The sequence below is a fragment of the Pocillopora verrucosa genome, chromosome 12, assembly GCF_036669915.1.
Source record: "Pocillopora verrucosa isolate sample1 chromosome 12, ASM3666991v2, whole genome shotgun sequence".
Lineage (NCBI taxonomy): Eukaryota > Metazoa > Cnidaria > Anthozoa > Scleractinia > Pocilloporidae > Pocillopora > Pocillopora verrucosa.
The window spans coordinates 20,780,262-20,800,572 of record NC_089323.1 but is presented as its reverse complement, the minus strand read 5'-3'; the positions used below and the strand labels follow the sequence as shown (position 1 = coordinate 20,800,572).

The 20,311-nt window shown below is 35.2% G+C and overlaps 3 protein-coding genes across 6 annotated transcripts; 1 reads left to right on the top strand and 2 right to left on the bottom strand.

Annotated features, from left to right (window-relative positions):
• Positions 1–49: 49 nt before the first annotated feature.
• On the bottom strand, positions 50–11,319 carry LOC131779439 (muscle, skeletal receptor tyrosine-protein kinase). Of its 2 annotated transcripts, XM_066159024.1 has the most exons (9): positions 11,185–11,319; positions 7,984–8,152; positions 4,375–5,043; positions 3,938–4,040; positions 3,570–3,724; positions 3,161–3,323; positions 2,671–2,831; positions 2,050–2,343; positions 50–1,890 (listed from the first exon to the last, which is right to left on the bottom strand). In XM_066159024.1, exons 2-9 carry the CDS (start codon positions 8,084–8,086, stop codon positions 1,040–1,042), a joined length of 2,499 nt encoding a protein of 832 aa, XP_066015121.1. In that variant the 5' UTR covers positions 8,087–8,152; positions 11,185–11,319; the 3' UTR covers positions 50–1,039. The 2 variants fall into 2 exon arrangements, with proteins under 2 accessions (XP_066015121.1, XP_058951975.2); XM_059095992.2 differs by lacking the exon at positions 11,185–11,319 and having other exon boundaries at positions 7,984–8,298.
• On the top strand, positions 8,470–18,488 carry LOC131779427 (cell cycle checkpoint protein RAD17). Of its 3 annotated transcripts, none has more exons than XM_059095977.2 (21): positions 8,470–8,586; positions 8,755–8,840; positions 9,030–9,111; positions 9,691–9,787; positions 10,081–10,160; positions 10,271–10,342; positions 12,314–12,443; positions 12,742–12,887; positions 13,274–13,326; positions 13,571–13,696; positions 13,809–13,878; positions 14,268–14,382; positions 14,591–14,851; positions 15,047–15,129; positions 15,463–15,555; positions 15,849–15,902; positions 16,111–16,263; positions 16,583–16,622; positions 16,807–16,887; positions 17,066–17,123; positions 17,242–18,488. In XM_059095977.2, the coding sequence occupies exons 1-21, from the start codon at positions 8,584–8,586 to the stop codon at positions 17,450–17,452; spliced, it is 2,094 nt and encodes a 697-aa protein (XP_058951960.2). In that variant the 5' UTR covers positions 8,470–8,583; the 3' UTR covers positions 17,453–18,488. The 3 variants fall into 3 exon arrangements, with proteins under 3 accessions (XP_058951960.2, XP_066015123.1, XP_066015122.1); XM_066159026.1 differs by having other exon boundaries at positions 9,027–9,111; positions 14,271–14,382; XM_066159025.1 differs by having other exon boundaries at positions 9,027–9,111.
• On the bottom strand, positions 17,698–20,301 carry LOC131779428 (proteasome assembly chaperone 3-like). The gene is made up of 4 exons (XM_059095979.2): positions 20,237–20,301; positions 20,066–20,167; positions 19,375–19,464; positions 17,698–18,434 (listed from the first exon to the last, which is right to left on the bottom strand). Exons 1-4 carry the CDS (start codon positions 20,264–20,266, stop codon positions 18,285–18,287), a joined length of 372 nt encoding a protein of 123 aa, XP_058951962.1. The 5' UTR covers positions 20,267–20,301; the 3' UTR covers positions 17,698–18,284.
• Between the last annotated feature and the right edge of the window lie 10 nt (positions 20,302–20,311).

Below are 20,311 nucleotides of genomic sequence, written 5' to 3'. Positions count from 1 at the left end.
GTAATTTAGTTAAATGAATTAAACAATATAGAGGAAATAGACCAACAAATTTCCATTGTTAAATCTCTTTATTTGAGTATTTACTCACAACACTCAACAATAAACTGTACTGGTTCAACCCAACTGTACTCAATTTCTGTCCCTTGAATGAAATCTTCCTCAACATAATTTGCTTCAGAAAATGCTCCACCATAATTTTATTTTCATATGTTCTTACATTGGACAACCCAAGTAAAAACCAGGTAATCCAAACAAATCCCACTAACTGGAAAAGCAAGGCAACCTTGAGCATTTCCCAACAGCACTACATGATTTGACCTACTTTAAACTTATATTAAATATTAACATTGTTTGCAGTTTTATAAAAACAGATATAGGTATGTCATACTTAGATAATGCAAGTCTCTATTTTGCCACTGTTTACTCTACAACACGCAACATTGTTTAAGTTTCTTTTCAATACTCATCCACTTTAAACTGTCTTGTAAATTTCAATTTTCATACCTCAGTTTAAGTAAAGAACAGGTCCCTTTTACCACCTGTCCATCAACCCTTGACAAAACATACAAAGTGATTAATTACTACAAAGCTATGCTAGAAACAAGGTACAAAAACTCTGCCAACATCAGTCAACAAACAATAACTAGTCAATTTACAGATAACAGGCAATCTTAATTTTTTTGAAATAAAATATACAAAAATATATAAATATGTATTTTAATGGAAAGGTAAATTTACTTTCTAAACTAGAAAAAATTATACTTGTGGGTTTACTCATCATGCAGGTCCCAAAGCTGCGACTTAATGAAATCAAGTCTGAGACATTATTAATTAAGACACTATGCAAAGTATTCATATGCAATCTAATTAAAGAACCTTTAACAAACATTCTTCAGTTGTTCCTCAGTATGAACTTATTAACAGCAAATTGTCAGAAGTGTTATTCCAATCAGAAGTTGTAAACTTCTGATTGTGGTGTTCATAAACATTTCTGCAGCCCTTATCTTAAATAAATCATTGTTACTGGAAAGCAACACAGTTACACAGGCACTCCATTGAAAAGTGATGAGATCTGGTGATGAATGCAGTTAAACCTTGGCCTCTCAGTTGGCATCAACTTCCAGCAGCCTTGCATAATTTCATACATTTCTTTGGGACACTCTTTTGGACAAGGAAGAATGTCTCCACCATTCACCAAAGAAATAACTTCATCATCATTCATTCCATAGTATGGTGTTAAACCACTAGAGTAAATCTCCCATAATACAACACCAAATGACCAGATGTCAGTATCCTCTTCAAATACACCATACTGGAGGGTTTCAGGGGGGAGCCATCTCACAGGGTAGCCAGCTCGCTCTATGGATCCCAAGGAGAAGTAATCACTATTTGGACCTTTCCAAGAGAAACCCAGGTTTGAGATCTTGACTACCATTCCTTTGCCCATGATGCAGTTCTTGGTGCACAATTCTCTGTGGACATAACCCTTATCTGCTAAGTATTCCATACCACTTGCTATCTGCTTGGCAATGGATATCTGATCTATGTTTGACAGCTTTGGTTTGGCATTTTGTATATCAGTGCGTCGATGGATTGAACAATGACCACGGCCTGATTCAATGAGAAATTGCTGCAAGCATTCATCATGCTCTGAAAACTCAAACACAAGGCACAGAGGTGGGCTGTCCACACAGACACCATACAAATTTTGCACATATGGGTGGCTAAATGTGGTCAGGGCAATAGCATCTTTCTCAAAGTTCCTTCTATCCTCTTCCAAAGAGTATTTTTCTTTGAGCAACTTCACCATAAAGAGTGGACCTTTTCTTTCCTTGTCATTTTCCACTTTGGTTTCATTCACACTGGCAAGAAAGAGGCTTGAGAAGTTTCCTGTAAATGAAAAAGGGTAATTAATATGCATGCTGTCCCAAAGAAGGCAATCAAAATAAACAACTGCATTGCTAGGGAGTGTTATGCTGATATGACAGCAAATTATCTCCACTTGTTTTCAAAGCAACGAAAGACTTAGCAAAATTTTAATCAACTTACCATTTCCATGTCCCAGTTCTTTGATGAATTCCATCCCGTTTCTTGATACCTGCCAATTCAGTAGCTGTGGGTTGACATAATAGTTTGTGTGCTGCTCATATATTGGATTATTTTGTAAGTTCTCCAAATCAACAGGTGTTGGTAAGTTTTTCAATTTGAAATTGCCACGGCGATTCATGACAAGGACCCCACACAGGATGAACAAGACAGCTAACACAACAAATGCCATGACCAAAATAATGGTCAACTGAGTTGAAACTCCTGATGATGGATTAGACTCCACAGCTGCATCAACTAAAAAATAAAATTAAAATAAATGACATATTGTGTAATTCTAGATAGAACAAGGTCATTTTTCATATACTTTTGACATAAATTTCAAATTCAGAGTGAGTCTTGTTCTTAAAAAAACTTGCATGGGCTTTCAATAATTGGCAGAGAAATGAAAGCATAGTTCATTCATTAATTAAGTGGAACAATGTCGCTCAACAAGTTTGGGATGACTGAGATTTGGACTATGTTTGACAAGGAAATGAAACACATGTTTATTAGACCTTGCTATTAACTAGTACCATGTTACCCCTTAGAACCAAAGATTTGGAAAATGAGAAAATTTGTTACCTTTAGCAGCTGTAATGTAGGCTGTCTTTGAGTCGATGTTGTGATTATTTTTTGCCTCACATTGTATAGCTGTCCTGTCTTTAATAACTGTTAGAGTGAAGAGAGATACTCCATTTTCATCTTCTGGTAAGTCCTCGTAATATTTACCCTCTATCAGCCATCTAAACAGAGAAGTAAATCATGATACATCACTGAATGGCAAAAAAATTGTTTATTAAGACCACTTTGCCAGACTGTAGCCTGGCTAAGTATGAGAATGCTTTGAACAATAATTCTTGAATCTTTAGTTAATAAATAAATGTACATATAGTGAGGATACACAAATGTACATATAGTGAGGATACACAAATGTACATGGAAGTCAAAGAAAAGATGCTTGAGGTAATTTTGGTAAAATTGCTTGCCATTCACAACAAGCTCACTGAAAACAATTTACTAATATTTGTATCTACTATGCATTCTTAGTGCACTTCCATTGCACAAACTGTACCTGATCTTGGGTTTAGGATCTCCTTCTGCAGCACATTTTAATGTCACATTAGCTCCCAGCTCTGCAGTCAAATTGGCTGGCACTATAGTTATCACAGGTGAAGACCAGCTGGGTGCAGAAGTTGTTGAGTCATCATCTGTCACAGTGGTAAGTATCACAGGAGCTTAATGAAATAAATTAAGATAAAATAAATCATTAATTGTCAGTGACAATTTACAGGTGTTTAAAGTCTAATTAAATTACAGCATCTACATTAATTTGTTAATGGCATTGCACTCGTATCCTGCCTGGGAGGGGGGGGGGGAGACAACACTCCCGGTGACTTCACAATATGAAAACTGGAATCAGCTCAGCTAGAAATGGAGTACATCATCAGAAAGAATCAGCCAAACCTTAAGTTAATTCTAACCTGTTACAACAATATTTGTAGCTTTCGAGTCCATTCCAAACTGATTGGCTGCTGTACAGTTCACAACTGCATTTATGTCTGCTGGGAATTTCAGCTGAGAGGTGAAGTTCTTTTGGATGGCCATTGCTGTCTTTTCTTCTCCATTGACTTTCCAACTGTTAATGCAATTTAAAAAAAAAACCAAAAGCAAAATGAAAATGAAACAACATGTTACTAAATACATTGGGCTAATATATAAGTGGCCCTCACTGATGGAGCTTATCATAGCATCTCTACTAATTAAAAAAAAGGTTTCTTCCTTACATCTTCGTAACATTGCAAATGCAGACTACAATACATTATGATCTGTGAATGATTCAAAGCCATACCGTATCCTAGGAATGGGATCTCCATAGGCTTGGCAATTCATAACAACAGTGTCACCAGTTGAGACATTCATGGTAGAGGGACCCTCTTTTATGCTGGCTGCTTCTAAAAATTCAGAAGAAAACAAAAGAACTTTAATTAATGTGCACTTATTTTCAATTTTGGTCATAAAGAAATGAGGATTGATATCTTTTCCTCAAAGTTGAGAAAGTATTATTTCACATTTATTTATCACAATTAAGATGGTACACCTTGGTGAGTTAAGAAAAACAAATTACTTTTCTGAGAACAACAGGGCAACCAATAGTATGACAGAATGATTGCTTAAAAAAATTTTGGACCTAAATTTTTATTCTATGGTCAGAGAAAACACAAAAAGCTTGGTCAAAGTCTTCTGATTTCAAAGCTCAAAAATGAATGAGCTCTGTAGAACATGTACCTTTCACAAGAAGGCTTCCAGAGGAAGAGATTTTTCTCCCCATATCAATGTCCTCCACTGTGCAGTTGTACTCTCCAGCATCATTTTTTGACACTCTGGTCAACAACAGAGTTGATTTCTTGTTGTAAGAACTGTTTTTGATCATGGTAAAGTTTGATTTACTCCGACTCAAGCTTTTTCCATCTTTCGTCCATGAAATAACAATATTTAGACTTCCATCTTTGACCTGGCAAGTAAATTTAACCTGTTGCCCAACAACTCTGACAGTGGTATCCATCAATGTTCTTTTAAAAATCATAGATTTTATGGGCCTCATTGCTTCCATGACAAATGAGGCCTTGAATCCACGATAATTCAAAGATCTGTCAGACTTGAATGTGATATACATATAACTTCTTGGTGTTTCCACATTAAATGGATTTTTATCTCCACAATACTTTCCTATAAGTGTGGCAGAACTGTTCTTCCCTTCATAAATTTTAACATTATCACTACCGCAACCATAACTTGTTTCCAGCACAAAATCAAAAAACTGTAATTTGATTTTGTATCCTGAAGGTGCCTTTATCAACCAGGAGCATTTTGAATGACTTGGATATGTCTTTGGGTAATCTGGAGTTTTTAATTCTCCAGTTCTTTCTGTAAAGATGATGTGACCACAGTTTCCATCTGCAACAGAGAAGAAATTATAATTTAGTACCCTTTCAAACCTTTTCTCTCCCACGAACTCAATATTAACTCTCCTTACTGTCTGCTTTACATTTCTCATAATTTCCATTCTAAGAATGTGGTAATAAATCAAACTTTATCTTTTAGTACATCATCTTTCTGCTTGACAAGATGTTGGCATTCTATAGGAAAATGACAAATTCTAGTAATTCTCTTGGGGGAAAGTAGAGAGACCCTGGAAGCCATGTACCTCTCTCTCCACTTCCCCCTAACACTATTTAGACAGGTGAAGGACCACTAAAAAAGGTCACATCTAGCATGACATTGGCTTTGCTTCCACAAAATTTTATCTTATATGACCATTACACTTTTTGAAAGACTATTAATATTAAATGAATATGTTTTATCACATAGTATCAAACATTTTCTAAAAACTTGACAACCAGACATAATTTTTAACATGGCTAAAGATATATAGTTATTGTACCATTAGATCAATGAATAATTATGCTGGTATTTCTTTTGTTAAAATGAGTAACGGTACACTGTAAGTACTAGACTATAATGTCATGTCTGAGGTTAGCTCCAATCATAATTTCAATATATTGATCTAACTATCAATTCTCTGCAATGTCTGCCAAACATGTCTCATAATGTTAGATCTGAAAATTTGGTGTTTAATCACAAAATATTCCCCAGCTGATGCTTTGCTATCTTCTCATAACCTTTCCCCTTGAAAATGAATTAATATCACTTTTTGCTATATCTTGGGGAATAAAAGGTTTAACAGAAGGTAGCTACTGATTTTTGAGCTCTGAGAAAAGTATGTTACATCATTCTGCTGTAAGTAGAACACAGGAAGGAAAGGTTGCGTTTAAGCACCATATCTGAAGCCACACAATTTACTCATCCTTAGTCCTGCCCAAAGATTAAAGCAAGAAAACTTGACCATACATGGAATGGTTTAAGCACTGAAAACTCCCTATTTATATTTACATTTTTCCAGAGAATATAACATCCCTTTCTTAAAAGTTTGATTATCTAAATCCCCTGACCACATTTTCTTGCTTAAAATTACAAGATCTTCAAATAAAAATCTGCCCTCATAATCTTTGGCTATTTTTCAACACATTTTTTTGCCCTTAGGCTTAACAGTCAAATGGGCGGTTTGAGGTTGTTGCACAATGATACTATGGTAAAATTCTGAGAATAAATTAATCAGATTCTGTAAGACACAAAAGAACTCCTTTAATATATTATGCTGAGCACTGTTCTTTGTCAAGAAAGAAACAGCACCACATCAGAGGGCAATTCACACATCATGATTTCAGTTGATTTCCATAACTCTCGAATCCCAATAAGAAAAAAATAAATATTCATATAATGTGAAGGATACATGTTTCTTTTAAAGTCTTCTTAAGGGACCTATAAGGAATAATTGTCTTCATATCAGTGTTCTACCTTTGGTAGGTGTGGGAGAGGATTATCCAAGCTTAGAAGGAAGGAGAGTAAAACCTCAAACAGGCTGGCAACATATAAGATATTGTCTTGAGATGAAGTACATTACAAGCACTTTTATATGAGATGATAATTAAGGCTGGAACGGTTTATAAGACAACTTTTGTCAGAGGTTCAAGGCATGGCAGGTTTCATCCCAGTATCATCAAGACTTAAGCCCTGTTGCTGCTCAGATGGAAAATTTTGCTTCACTACCAAGATAAACAAGGTGGGACCTTTCAAGTCTTCTCCCATTAAAAATTGAGAAATCAGATGGGATACCTTCAAACCTCTTTGAAACTAATAAATTTGAGTAATCCATGGAACCTTTAACGTCCAAATGTAATATTTTCAGAGAAAATAGATTCCACTCTTCAACTTAAATGATGGGTTTTCAAAAACATTCTTTCAGCACCATACAGGTGTCACTGAGATTGACTGTTACCAAAGCATAGTTTCACAAATCTTTTTCATGACACGTTGAATAAAATTTGCAACTTTGATAGTCATGAATAAATATATACTCTAGCATGAATTTACTACCGGGGGTTAATGAAGGTTCCTAACAATAGGGGCTTGAGGCTCCTGTTTCTATTGCCAGTCCATGAAAACATTATGCACAACAGATTGTTGCTTAAAGAGAGAAATTGAAGGAAAACACTTTTGGAAATGTTCTCGAGTTCAAGTAATTATATTACACCCGTTCTGTCTAATATTACTCGTCTCACGCGATTCGAGGTTATATATAGCAAGCAGAGATGTATCGTTCTTTGTCACTTAGTAGCATATCCTTTTGACTAAGTGATTCAAAAACTGTTTAGAAAACTAAAGGGACGATTCTATGGAATTTTTTGTTGGCTCTTTTCTAGAAGAGAAATTTTAATTTTCAAGACAGCTAACGATCTGTTCAACGCAATTCGTGCGTGTCATTACTTCACAGCCGGCCGGATTTCACAAGCTTATTTTTATTCAACTTATCTTTTTTAATTATAATTCATACGCACACATAAGGAACCAATATGTCTGAGAGAGAACAAATTATCAGGGAAGAAAATTGCCCTTACTCTAGAATAAATACCGGTCAAGCTGGCAATGCCGAAGAGTAACGTAACTAGGTAATAAACTTATCCAGAGATTTACAACTTATTTAAGTAAAAATTAACCCTTAACCAAACATTGTTACCAAAGAGAGATTATCAATATCAAACAATGTTTCAGAGCAAATAATGCGCAAAGATTTTGTGTGGATAAAATATTCGCTTTATCGCCGCAGGAAACTCATTCAAAGTCTTGTCTTTCGGCACGCTTCAGAAATAAAGATTTCTAAAGAGATGCTGCCGAAACCCCGCGGCTCTCCACAATGAAGGGTTTGAATATATCACAGATTGTCTTTACTGCTACTTTACTCTGAAACTGTATTAAAATTAAACATAGTTGACTAACCTGTTAGAGAAACTAAGTGACCAATGAGGAAAAGAAAGACGCTATGATAAAACACACTGGTACAGCCAAGACGAACTCGGTGAGGAGCCATTTGCAGGATCATCTTACTATTAGTATGCGTTGAGGTCCAGTGAACAAATTTCCAGAGTTCTCAGTTTTTAGCGCCTACCTATGGACCCAAGTTTACAAAGAAACTTCAAAAGTGTGCAGAAAAGAGAGTCTTCTGTAATCGTTGAACGTGAGGGAAACTGTCGACCTCAAAATCAAACGCAAATGACTCATTTATCACAGATAAGCTAGCTGTCTACTCCCTTAAGAAACGGAAATGCCTTTTGCGCCACAGCGGTGTGCGGTTCGTTACGTATTTCCTGTAAGCTGTCAAACTTCGTATCCAAGTTCGTTTCAGCGAAGAATTATCGACCTTTAGACTGAACCGGCGGAACACAATCGAATATGGATCCTACATGCGTGGTGTAAAAGTCACATAATGACTATCCCTTTCTCAGTACTCAAACAACCGCAACTTTCAAAATGACGGTTGATTGCGGAGGTTAAGGATTGCAGAGTTCGACTTGAAAAAAGAGTCAGTGTTTACATGCAATGGTATGAAAGTCTGTTTGTCGTGTATACCTTCTTAACAGCTCGGAGCCTCGGACAGAGTACTTTTAAACAAGTACAACGTGTAAACTTTGTTCAAACTATCGTACAGCATGCGCTTGACTCGGGATTTGTGTGATTCATGTATTCAGTTTTCTATTTTTTCTTTCACAGAGCAAGCATCCAAAAAGGATTATCTTAGTGAATGGAGAAGAACGTGTTGGTTCGTTATTGTTAGCAGAACCATGCAGTTCTTTTGGGTGAGAATTTATGGAAAATGCCTTCATTTCTCACTTACATGCACAGTTAGTAAAAAAAACTTTGCACAAATAAAGTATTTTTCGATTAATTTTAACTTTTCCCTTTTTTTTGCTGAATCAATATCTTAAGATTTTTAAGAAGCCTATTGACTGTGCTTCTGTTTATTATTTTCATTACTTCTTCTGCAGCCCAAGAACTTTTCAAAAATCGTCTTGGACAAAGCCACAAAAAAAGGACAAGGAGACAATCTCCACTGCAACAAATTCAAAGGCAAGCAGTTGTGAAGAAGCAGTGTCAGTCTTTTCTGCAGATTATGGCAAATGCATGCCCAATTTTTTCCATCCTTACCAAAACATGTGCACAACAGAATTGCCTTTGCACATATAGGATCTCATTGAGTTCTGCCATGCCATGTAGACTGGGTGTCAGTCATGTACAAGTAAGAGGGTTTCAGTTTCAGATCCTGTCAATGGCACACAAAGCCCTTTTTTGTTTTAAGTATACCTCAGCCATTTTCTTTTGCATTATTACAAAAAGCTTTTAAGTTATTCTCAAAATCTTGCAAAATCTGTGTTGAAGCAGGTTTTTTCTTCTCCATTATTTCAATGAGATTTCGGGACATTCCATGCAGTTGTTCTATTACATGAACTCTGCAATTCTCCACTTTTCACTGTTTATTGTTTGGTATGACCAAAAGTCTTGCACAGATTAAGAACTATTAAAAATTAAGTCAGCACTCTGATTTTGATTCCCTGATTTTTTAGCTGGTACTCAGCAGATTTAAACATATTAGATTTTCTTCCAAAAAAAAACTGACTTAATAACCTTGTTGTGTACATTTGTTTTCAGAAGCGTAGTGCATGGATTGCAAGTTCATTCAGTGACTTTGATGAAGGAAATACTAAGAAAACAAAACAAGCTAACATCAACCATTCACTTGTAACAAGTAAAGCTCCAGGCACTTTCTCAGATAGACCATCGTGCAGCTCTGATTCACTTATTAATCTTTTTAAGCAGAATAAGTAATGTGCAGTGGTGAGATGAATAAAGGGGTAGAGAAAACAGGAAATGAAAAGAACTATCATAGCAGCTATATATGGTCTAAATTTATTACTATGATGATATAGATTACACCTCACTCACAGACTGCAAAAAATCAGTTGTGCAATATTAATTTTTTTAATGCACCATTTATAACTTTCTGTGGAAATTCTAACCCAAGTCTTAACCCATCTTAAGGTGAAAGCAGCCAAGCTGCCCATCACAAATTTAGGAAAGATGAAGATCTATGGCTTGAAAAATATAAACCAAAATCAGAGGTATTGTCTGAAATTGTTTTATTCAATGTGAGTTGCATAAGGTATCTTTTTTTAACAATATGGTGAAATTTACTATGAAAGTGTTGAATATTAATTTATTTTTTATTTAGCTTGAACTGGCTGTTCACAAGAAAAAGGTGGCTGAAGTACGTAACTGGTTTTTGGATCAATTATGTACACAGGTTAGTTAAGAGAGGGTGTCTTCCTCTGTATTTTTAACAGCAAGCCAACTCTAATTAATATAATAATAAAGTTCGGATATAACATGTACTGTCATTAGTTGAAAGAGCATGCTCTATGAGAGTATAGAGCATAGAATTTAGCTAAAGCTGTCACACCATCTGCCAAATCGTACTATGTCCGACCTTTTCTGGGACTTCTTTTTAGCTTTTCTTTCGTTAATTGAAAGTGAAATTTTGGAACAAGCGAGCAAAGGTTTGCAAAAAATTCCAGGCACAGTAATTTACATTACTGTAACATAAGCAGAGACAAAAATCCTCAAAGATAAAAAAAAAATGGACAGTCCAAGTTTTAAAGGTTTTCATGCTCAGTTAGATTGTGAGTTTACATGTATCAAGAAAAGTGGATCAGCTTAGATTACAGCATGCTTTGTTAAATGATTAACAATGACTGTATATGGCTACTTTGGAACAATGGCAGAAACAGCTTCAAAATACACACGGGATTTTTCAAAATTTCCTATTATCACACAAGCAGCAGATTTAAAACATTGGCAAAACTGACTACAAGACAAATCCTCCCCGTAATAAAAATCAAACACAGCTAACTCTTGTATAGTATATAAAGTTTCGTTTTCAAAAACAAAACAGGTATGATGAAAAATATAACGTGGCATAACTGTTAAAATTCATACTAATCATTACGGTGTCAGAGCAACTGCAATCATGCTAAGATCTATCGTGGCTAGCTCATCATGGTGATCTCTGTTCATCACAGTGGAGCAAGCCTCAGGAACTAAATTGACTACCTTTCAAGTGGAAAAATAAGAGCTTGCCCTGATTACCTTTCTGATGTGTTGAGTGGAAGGCCACATCAGTCACTGCAGCCAAGTTTTACGGCGCTGTCATTCCAAGCAATCTTCATGTCCTAGTGAATTTGGCTGTTGTTCATTCATAATACACTCATAATACACTTGAACAGTTTGTTTTCTACTTGTCCTGTGAAATAACTTGCATATTTTTGTGAGCCATGATTGGACCAAATTTCACTGAACATTGCACTTTCAGATCCTGTACTAGAAACTGAAAACTTCAAGCAAAAGTGTTAAATTTGACATGCTGAGCTATTTTAGTTTGTAAACTATTGCAGAATATGAACTTTGATAGTTATTGAACTTTGATGGTTTGACATTTTTGACAGCTTTAGTCTTGTACAACCAATCAGATTATTTGAACCATTCTAACAGGGATTCTGATTGGCTTATGGTAGCGTGCTTTATGAGAGCATAGAGCATGCTGACGGTACTGTTGTTTGCTTTGGAAATAAGATTTGTTTTGAAAATTGAAAATAATTCCTGGTGAATTTAATAGATTCTTTATTATAAGACAAATTGAGAAGCCTTGACTGTGCTCTGTTCTGTTGTAAAGCACTTAGGAAGCGGCTAGAGCACTCAAGAAGTAGGGAGAAACACTTGACTATGTCATGTGTTTCCCCCTACTCTTCTTTCGTGCTCTAGCTGCTTCCTGCGTGCTTTACAACAGAACAGAGCACAGTCAAGGCTTCTCTATATGTTAAGTGATTATTGGGATATAATTTTGTGATAGGTTTATTAGTCAATTTATTTGAAGTCATGAATGATCTTTTAATTATGTAGCTAAGATCTTTAAAAAACAGTCCTCAACTAATCCATCTAACTTTTGTTCTTTTATGGTTGGATGTTATGAATAAGTAGAGGAATAAATAAATACATTGAAAAAAAACTGAATAAACATGTCAGTAAACAATTGAATAAATTTGAGTGAGAGGCATCTTTTTTATCATTATTAATATTTTAGACATATAGGGACACAGATAATTTATAAAGGCATAAAATGTTTCCTTTCCTTGACTTGAGGTTTTTTGTTGCTGGAAATTATTTAAAATGTGAAAGCATATTATGACCTTGTCATTAAAACTGTTTAATTTCCTGTCAGGTGGGACATGGTTCTATATTACTCCTGACTGGTCCAACTGGAGCAGGCAAAACAGCAACAGTCAATGTACTTGCTAGTGAGTTGGGATTTGAGGTTCAAGAATGGCTCAATCCTCTTAGTGATACAGAAGGTAACTAGAAATGGTAGAGTTACAGCAGTGAAGTACTTTTACATGTAACTACCTGAAAATCCTGGTTGATAAATGAAAATAACCTAAAAGGACTGCTGAAGTAACTGTGTAAGTAATATTTTTTTTTGGACTCTTCTTAATTTCAGTTTACCAGTAGTTTTATCTTGATTCAGCAATGATGTCATGTATAGTATATTAATGTGTATTTTGGGTTAAGATATTTTTTAAGATATAAATTAAGACAAAAGTTTTTTAACCAGCACCATTCATACCCACCCTGTATATAATATCTCATCAGATGAAGGGTATTTTAACTGGAAAAGCCATAGTCAATCCCAGGTGAAAATTTTTCAAGACTTCATAGTTCATGCTAGCAAGTACCCCACCTTGTCAATATTCGGTGGGAAGGGAGATAATTCTGTCAAGAAAATTGTCCTGGTAGAGGTAAGTATATTGTAAAGGTCTTAAAACTTACTTTCATCATACTCTCAGAGGCCTGTTTTTGATAAAAAAAAAATATCTTTTAATTGCAAGAAAAGGTAAATTGAGGCTTGCATTACCCTTGATATTCTCACACTATAGGCCCCACTGGATACCATCTGCTAATGATTTCAGTAGTGGGCTCTCTCATTGTAGTATTACAGTAGTTGCGATTATTACCAGGTTTAAAAATATTCAATGACAATTTTACAATCACTTTAAAGTGTACCTTTTGTTGCATAAGTGATAGTAGTTGAAGGATTGGTGGCTATCATTGGATCTAGTGATTTATTTTAGAATTATGTAGCATGTTTTAAATTTCTTTATACCTGTCTGCACTTTTTTTGTAGGACCTTCCAAATATATTTTTCAGAGAGGCTTCAAAGCTTCAAGAGGTTTTGAGGTAAGTGATGTTGATTTAGTTTGAATCCCAAAAATATCAAATTTTGACTAGGATGAAGTTATAGTGACAGAAATAATTGGTTTTTAGACTACTCTGAATCAATCTGAAAAGGTTTCCCTTTATGCATCACAAATATATGAAAGAAGTCAGTGTTGTTTTTCAAATTTTAGTGGGGAATGGTAAACTGACAGATATATGTGGGATGTAATATTTTATCATGATCATGTTTCTAACTGCTCAACAGCACATATAAACAGAGAGGGCAAGTTCCTATAGTATTTGTCATCTCTGACAGCCACCATGGTGATTCAAATGTTCACAAATTACTTCCCAAAGATGTTCAGGAAAAACTGAAGATTCACAACATCAGGTAAAAGTATTGTAACTAACGTAAGGTGTTCAACGTTCATATATGTAGACTTGCCTTGTTTCATAGTTAGATTATATTCTACTAAACACTACATTAAATTTGTCACTAACAGCTTCAACCCAATCGCACAGACCAGCTTGGTGAAAGCCTTGAACAGAATAATATCAACTGAAGCTCAACTGGTAAATAAGACACCTCTCCTATTTATCAGTTCATCCCAAGATCTTTTTAGTAATTCTTCTTACTATCTGCCATACAGTTCTTTTGATGTTAGTGTAGAGAATTTGGCATTTGATCAGTTGATAATTCCCTTAATGATTTTTCCCTTCATTCTCAATACTTTTCCACTTGATATTATAGTGCTATTGTAGGGAGAAATGCTGTGTTGGTCACTTATGGGAGGTTAAGGGTTCATTTTCCCTCTTCCCCCGCTATAATCCTTAGTTGATGCAAAAAGTCTAAAGATAAAGAAAACCACAAAAAGGTCAAGAGTTGCTAATTATTGAAAAGATCATTCACTTGGTAAGATTTCAGTTTCTAAATTTCTACATTATTTATATTCCCTTTTTAGCAGAATAAAACAACATTTGAGATTCTAGTTAAAGATACTGTTCAGCTCTTGGCTCAGAACAGTGGAGGAGACATTCGCACAGCTATCAATGGTCTCCAGTTCTCCTCTTCAAAAGGTGAGATTGCTGGGATCAATGATGAGGTTTCCAGAGATTTTCCCTGTGTCACATTAAGAATTTTAGTAATTGCAGTAGATCATTTTGAATTTTTTAATTTTCTAATTACAGATCACATTTCCTTTTGCACGGAAAGTTACCATAAAACATGATAATCTTCAAATTTTTTCCAAGTTATAACCTTTGATCTGAAATTCAACTGTCACAGATAAATCACGCACCACCCAAAAGGGGTCTAATGTGACAAAGAAAGATGACAGAAAACCAAACAAGTCAAAATTAAAGAAAACAAGTAGTTCACTGCCAAACAAGATGAACACTTCAGAATCAGTTCAGCTATCCTCTAAATGTCTTCTCTATGGAAAAGAGACAAGAAATAACCTTGAATCAGAAGCAGTCACTGCTATTGGTGGAAGAGACTCAGCTTTGTTCCTCTTCAGAGCTCTAGGGAAAATACTGTATTGTAAAAGTGAGTTATTTATGTTGCATTAAAATTCTCTGCCTGTTGGTAGATGCAAAGGGGAGTACCTGAAAAGCAGTGCATAAAAAACTGTGATATTTATAATAAACATGTTTCATGTTATGTTTTAGAAATGATAGTAATTTTGGTTCCTGAAGGTAGTGTGTAAAAAGACTCTAAACATTGATTTTTTTTTTTGTAAAGGAGATCCAACACTTTCCGACTCAGACTTGCTTCCATCTCACCTGTCACATCATGCCAGAAACCAGCTTTTGTTCTGTCCAGAGGTAGTATGAAAATTATTTTCAAATATTTATTTTATGTTGTTGTCATGTTGGATTTTCAGAGCTTATATTGTTAATAAGCACTCTATCCCTTAAAAAATTCAGAACTTAAAAACTAATTATAATAACAGTAAATCATAAAGTCCTCATGAGAAGGGTAATATCTTTTTTTAGTAAGGAGGAATATATAAATACCCTCAGAATAGATTTATGAGCAAGCTTTTTTTTTCAAAATGTGTATCACCTAATATGAATAACCCCAAAAGACAAATGTCAACAATTATTTTCGATATTCTTATCCAGGGTAATAAGTGGCCTGTTTCCTTTTTTATGCAGGAAGTGTTGGAGAAAACACATCTCTCAAGTGAATTTTTTAATCTCTACCTTCATCAGAATTATTTGGAATTCTCTGCTAATATTGATGATGTGGTAGGTAAAGAATGTCCCATTGAATATTTCTAGTACTTAAATCATTTACAGCTCTCTTCTTTAATAACAGTTTAAGTAACATGTACAGGTATAGCATTATATACAGTTGTTGCTTAATACCTCAGAACTCCATTCAACCCATTTAATGTAACAACACAGTGTTTATATATAAATTTGGGCTTAAAATTGATCGAAATTATTTGTAAAAGAAGTCATTTTGATTTGTATTGTCCACCTACCATTGCAACATACTTTCATATAATTTTGATCTTTTTTCTGTCTATGATTCTTAGGTGAATATTAGTGAACATTTCAGTGAAGCAGACTACATGACTAAAGAATGGATGGTAAAGATCTCTCATTTTATTTTTCATCTGTTGATACCCAACGTGATTGAAAAAAAAATTACTTGATTACACGATTCGTGGACCATAGGAGTAGCTTCCTTCAAGTTGCAGAGGGCCATTGCAATTGTTTATCTGGATAATAAACTTTGTTCACAAAGGGGCTGTCGTGTCAAACAAATGCTAAAAAGTCCTCGTAATAATATCACAGTTTCAGTCCTCCATGAAGGAGTACAGCTCATGTCTGGCAGCAAGAGGGTTGATATTTAACAGCAGATCAGCAGGGACATCATCAAGTTCTAGTGGGTCAGGGAGAGGATGGAGACCACTTCATAAACCACAGTTGTTTGAGGTCAATAAGAAGGTAAATTATTTCAGGATAAAAGTGGAGGTTCAAATTGCTTCTTTATGTGAGTTAACAGGGAAATAAAAATATTGATGAAAACATACTAGCAATAGCATAGTTATGCCCCTTCCCCCTTCCATAATTTATACATTTAATTTAAACTTATGACAATACAGTCACTTAAAAAAGTATGTTGTACAAAATCCATTGAAAACTATAAAATGTTGCATACTTTAATATGGGTTTAAATGACCCTCTCACAGAACTAAGATTGAGATGTTTATTTTTAATTGGTACTGATGATGATGATGGTAGTGTGATACTGAATTACTTTCAGATGCGGGATGGTGTTAACACTGCACAAGATCTCTTCAGAGGTGAGACTTGTGCTGTCATCACTAAATCATTTTGCTGTGGCCAAAGGGGACTTGTCAACCAACAAGTAGGCAATATTGTTAATGAAGGGGAGGGAAGTAGTAGGGTTGAGATCTAGAATCTTGCTAACCCCAAATAAAGAAGTGTTATTTTGGTTGACAGCGATAATTTTGTTGACTTCCTAAGATTACCACTGTCCATCATTAGTTCTGCAAACAGAGGTCCTTCCATACTTGGCCATCACTGATGTTCCCCTGCGGACACCTGGTTTGTTACAATATGAACTATTTTGTTTATTTATCATTTTTATGAATTTGACTATGTCTTTATTTATTATTCTTCTTCCTCCTCCTTGTGACAAACCTAAAACCTCATCAGAATTCTGGGATGGTTAAGGTTCCATTCACTCTCAGTTAACTGAATTGTTAATCTTTCTTGTGTTTAGGACAAATTGCCTTCTTGCAAGCTATCAGCAATTTCAGAAAATCTAAGCATCCATTCAGGTAATGTCCAATAATGAACTACGTAGAAGCAAGCAGATAAATTTCATACTGATTGTGGTTCAGATGCCAACTTTTCACTTCCAAAAACAATATATTTTTTCGGTTTTTTTATTTGTAGGGGTGGCACAGATATGCTTGATGAAAAAGACTGTGGTATGAATAGTGATAATGATGACGAAGTCCATGTTAGTTCCCAACCAAATGGGAGTGGCACCCAGGGAGCTAATAAGTGCCTGGCCATGGGTGAAGAGTGTGATTCACAAGGAACCTCTGAGATGCCTCGAGATGATGATGATGTTATAGAAGATTTTGATGATGAAGACTTTTAAAGGGTTTAAAAGAGCTTCTGACACCTTCCACTCATGCAGGGTGGTTCATCTGAGTGTTATGCAGTGCCCCCCTTAAGGTTGTCATCATTTGTACAAAAGCTATAGCCATGATTATGGTAGACCCAATCTTTACAAGGGTTAGTTTGAAGTAAAGTTTGTCTAATTTCACACAACTTGTGGTCTAAATGGTAGTAATATTAAATTACCAGAAGTAAGACCTGGATCTAAAAGGAGAACATTGTAAATTGTGTACAAAAACATAAAAACAGATTATCTGTAGTTTGTTTTGTCAAATACATCCAAGTTTAGAAGCTATTCATTGAAAGATTACAACTGCCATTTGGTTCATAGTGCAGCACTGACTTCCTCAACTTGCTGCCCTCAGGCTCAACTTATAGTGTTTTATAATGTCCAAAGGAAGAAAGAGAAGCATTAATTTGAAAGTTATACAGATGGCAGAAGAAAGCAAAAGATCTGTAAATAAACATCAAATTATTACCTAATTTAACAAAACATTTTCCTTTGAGTTATTAGTCGTATTATGTATTTACATGAAGAAAAAGTGCTTCACATAAGATGAAACTTTAAAAATATATATATTAAAAGTGAATGACGATTAATGGTTGGATTCAAAGGCTCCAAAATCAATGATTATGGGCTTTTCTGCATTGTATGCTCTTGTTTTGATACTCACAGCTATATCATGGAGTAACAAGCTTGAGATTTAAACTTTTCACTGTCCAGAAATTTATCAGACTCATTTGTAAATAATTGCAATAATTATTGTTGTGTAGGAGTCTGTACATTTCCTGTCTAAGACAGGTAAACTTTATCACCAGACTCTATTTGTTTCAAGCAGTTTTAAAATCTGCTGTAGTATCTGTGGTGAATGTTTCTTGAGGGCAATACCCAAAAGAACTGGTTTGCTGGCATGCTCAGTTATAAGGGCTCCGATCTGTTTAGCATAAACATGCCAGATTTCCTGCAATGTAATAACATGTTAAAAAATAAATACAAACATAAGTCAATGAATGAAGTGATATTAACCTTCTGTCAGTAACAGTCCATCCTCTCAAAAACCTGTTGTAATCATGAATAATTTTCCACTCATTGACAGTATTTAGAGTGAATCTCTTCATACACCTTAAAAGACTACAAAGGTAAGGGCTAACGCTCAAAAGTTTAGCTTTTTTACCCTTTACGGTGGCTAATTTACGTTTTCAACTCAGTTGTTAACACTAAATTACCCATTATATTTATTAGCTTATTAATTAATTTAGTGGGCATGAAAATGTTACTTTTTTGCAGTCTTTTCTTGTTCCTTTTTTTTCCTTCAGGATTAACAGCTTTAAGGCCTGGTCTGGAGAACAGACATACTCATAAAGAAAACTAGCCTGCAGTGCAGGCATCTTATAAGGGTGAATTAATGTTAAGAAGCTTGCAATCATTTATTCAACCAGCCATGTTTGATTTGGAGATAAAGGTAATGAGGGGAGGGGGGGGGGGGGGGGCAGGAAAGGTGAAAATCTTCACTTCCCCAATCTTACCCCTGGTGCAATTTTCTTTCTCTCCACAGCCTTCTTTTGTCATTTAATTAAAAGAAGGGGGCCATAATTTTCCCTAACAAAATACTGAGCACTTGATTACCTTTGCCTGCTTATGCCTGCTTATGCCTGCTCTGCAGGCTTAAAGAAAACCTGCTAAGATTATGAAGTCTTACACATTTCCCTGCATGATAGCTCAGTGAATTTGGTACTGGTCACCAGTAAATTTACTGTGTTCTGTAGTTGATAATTTCCTAAATTCTTGCCATCTACTTACTTAGCAATGAGTTCATATCCCATGGAGAAGATGCATTTGATCACCTCTGAGATTGATGGAGTTTACGCAGAACTAGACAACAGTATAGAACTTGAACAAACCTCATCACTGCCCATGAGTATTCTTGTGTTGAATGTCTGTGCCTCTCTTTTGGATGAGCTCTCTGTTGGAGACATCCTATTTACACTAACCTGCAAGGGTGTTCAATGCACAGATGATTTTTGAAGGAACTTAGTTTATGCAAATTAACATACTCAAAGCTTTAAGTTCTCAATGACAAAAGGATTACGAGGAGCCTATTGGGAACCTGATGCAACTTCACATCCAAAGAAGCCCATCAGACCGTTTGAAATGATTAACAACACCAGCAAATATGTTCGAACAACCTCCTGTCAACCCTTTTAATAACTCCCATGGGCAACCAAAACAAAATTTCACCTGAAAATATCAATACAAAACCTAGCAGACAAGTGATGAAAATACAGGAAAACATCAACTAGGGGTTTATTAGTTGATCCAAAACAAAATTCTCCAACCATACATGATAAAAATTTAAGCAAGACAAAAAGGAAGATTACAAATGAGATCTTAGGAGTGAAAACGTGTTATGGATAATGTCACAATACATATCAGCCAAAGATCACATGAAGCTCAAAATTGTTTTTGATACGATGGTTGAAATTATTCTAATTTACGCTCAGAGATCTTGGTGTAAATCATCACTCAATCATGCAATCACCGAAACAGCTATCAAAGAAAAAATGTAACAAAAACTTAGACACCAACACTCACCAACGTTCCAATCTTCTCAAACTGTGAAACGATCAAAAAGATTCTGTCCTGATAAGCAGAACAAAACACTTCTGTGTGGGTTCCTTCGATAATTGCCGCAGTCTAGAAAGTAAGATAATTATCAAAAAACCACGCTGCAGAACTTGTGATTCACGAAAAAGGTACTATTACCTGACGGGTTTTCACAGCCTGTGCAGCCATTTTGAAATCTACTAAAGTATGGGGAAAATGTAAGGTTTGAGGAGG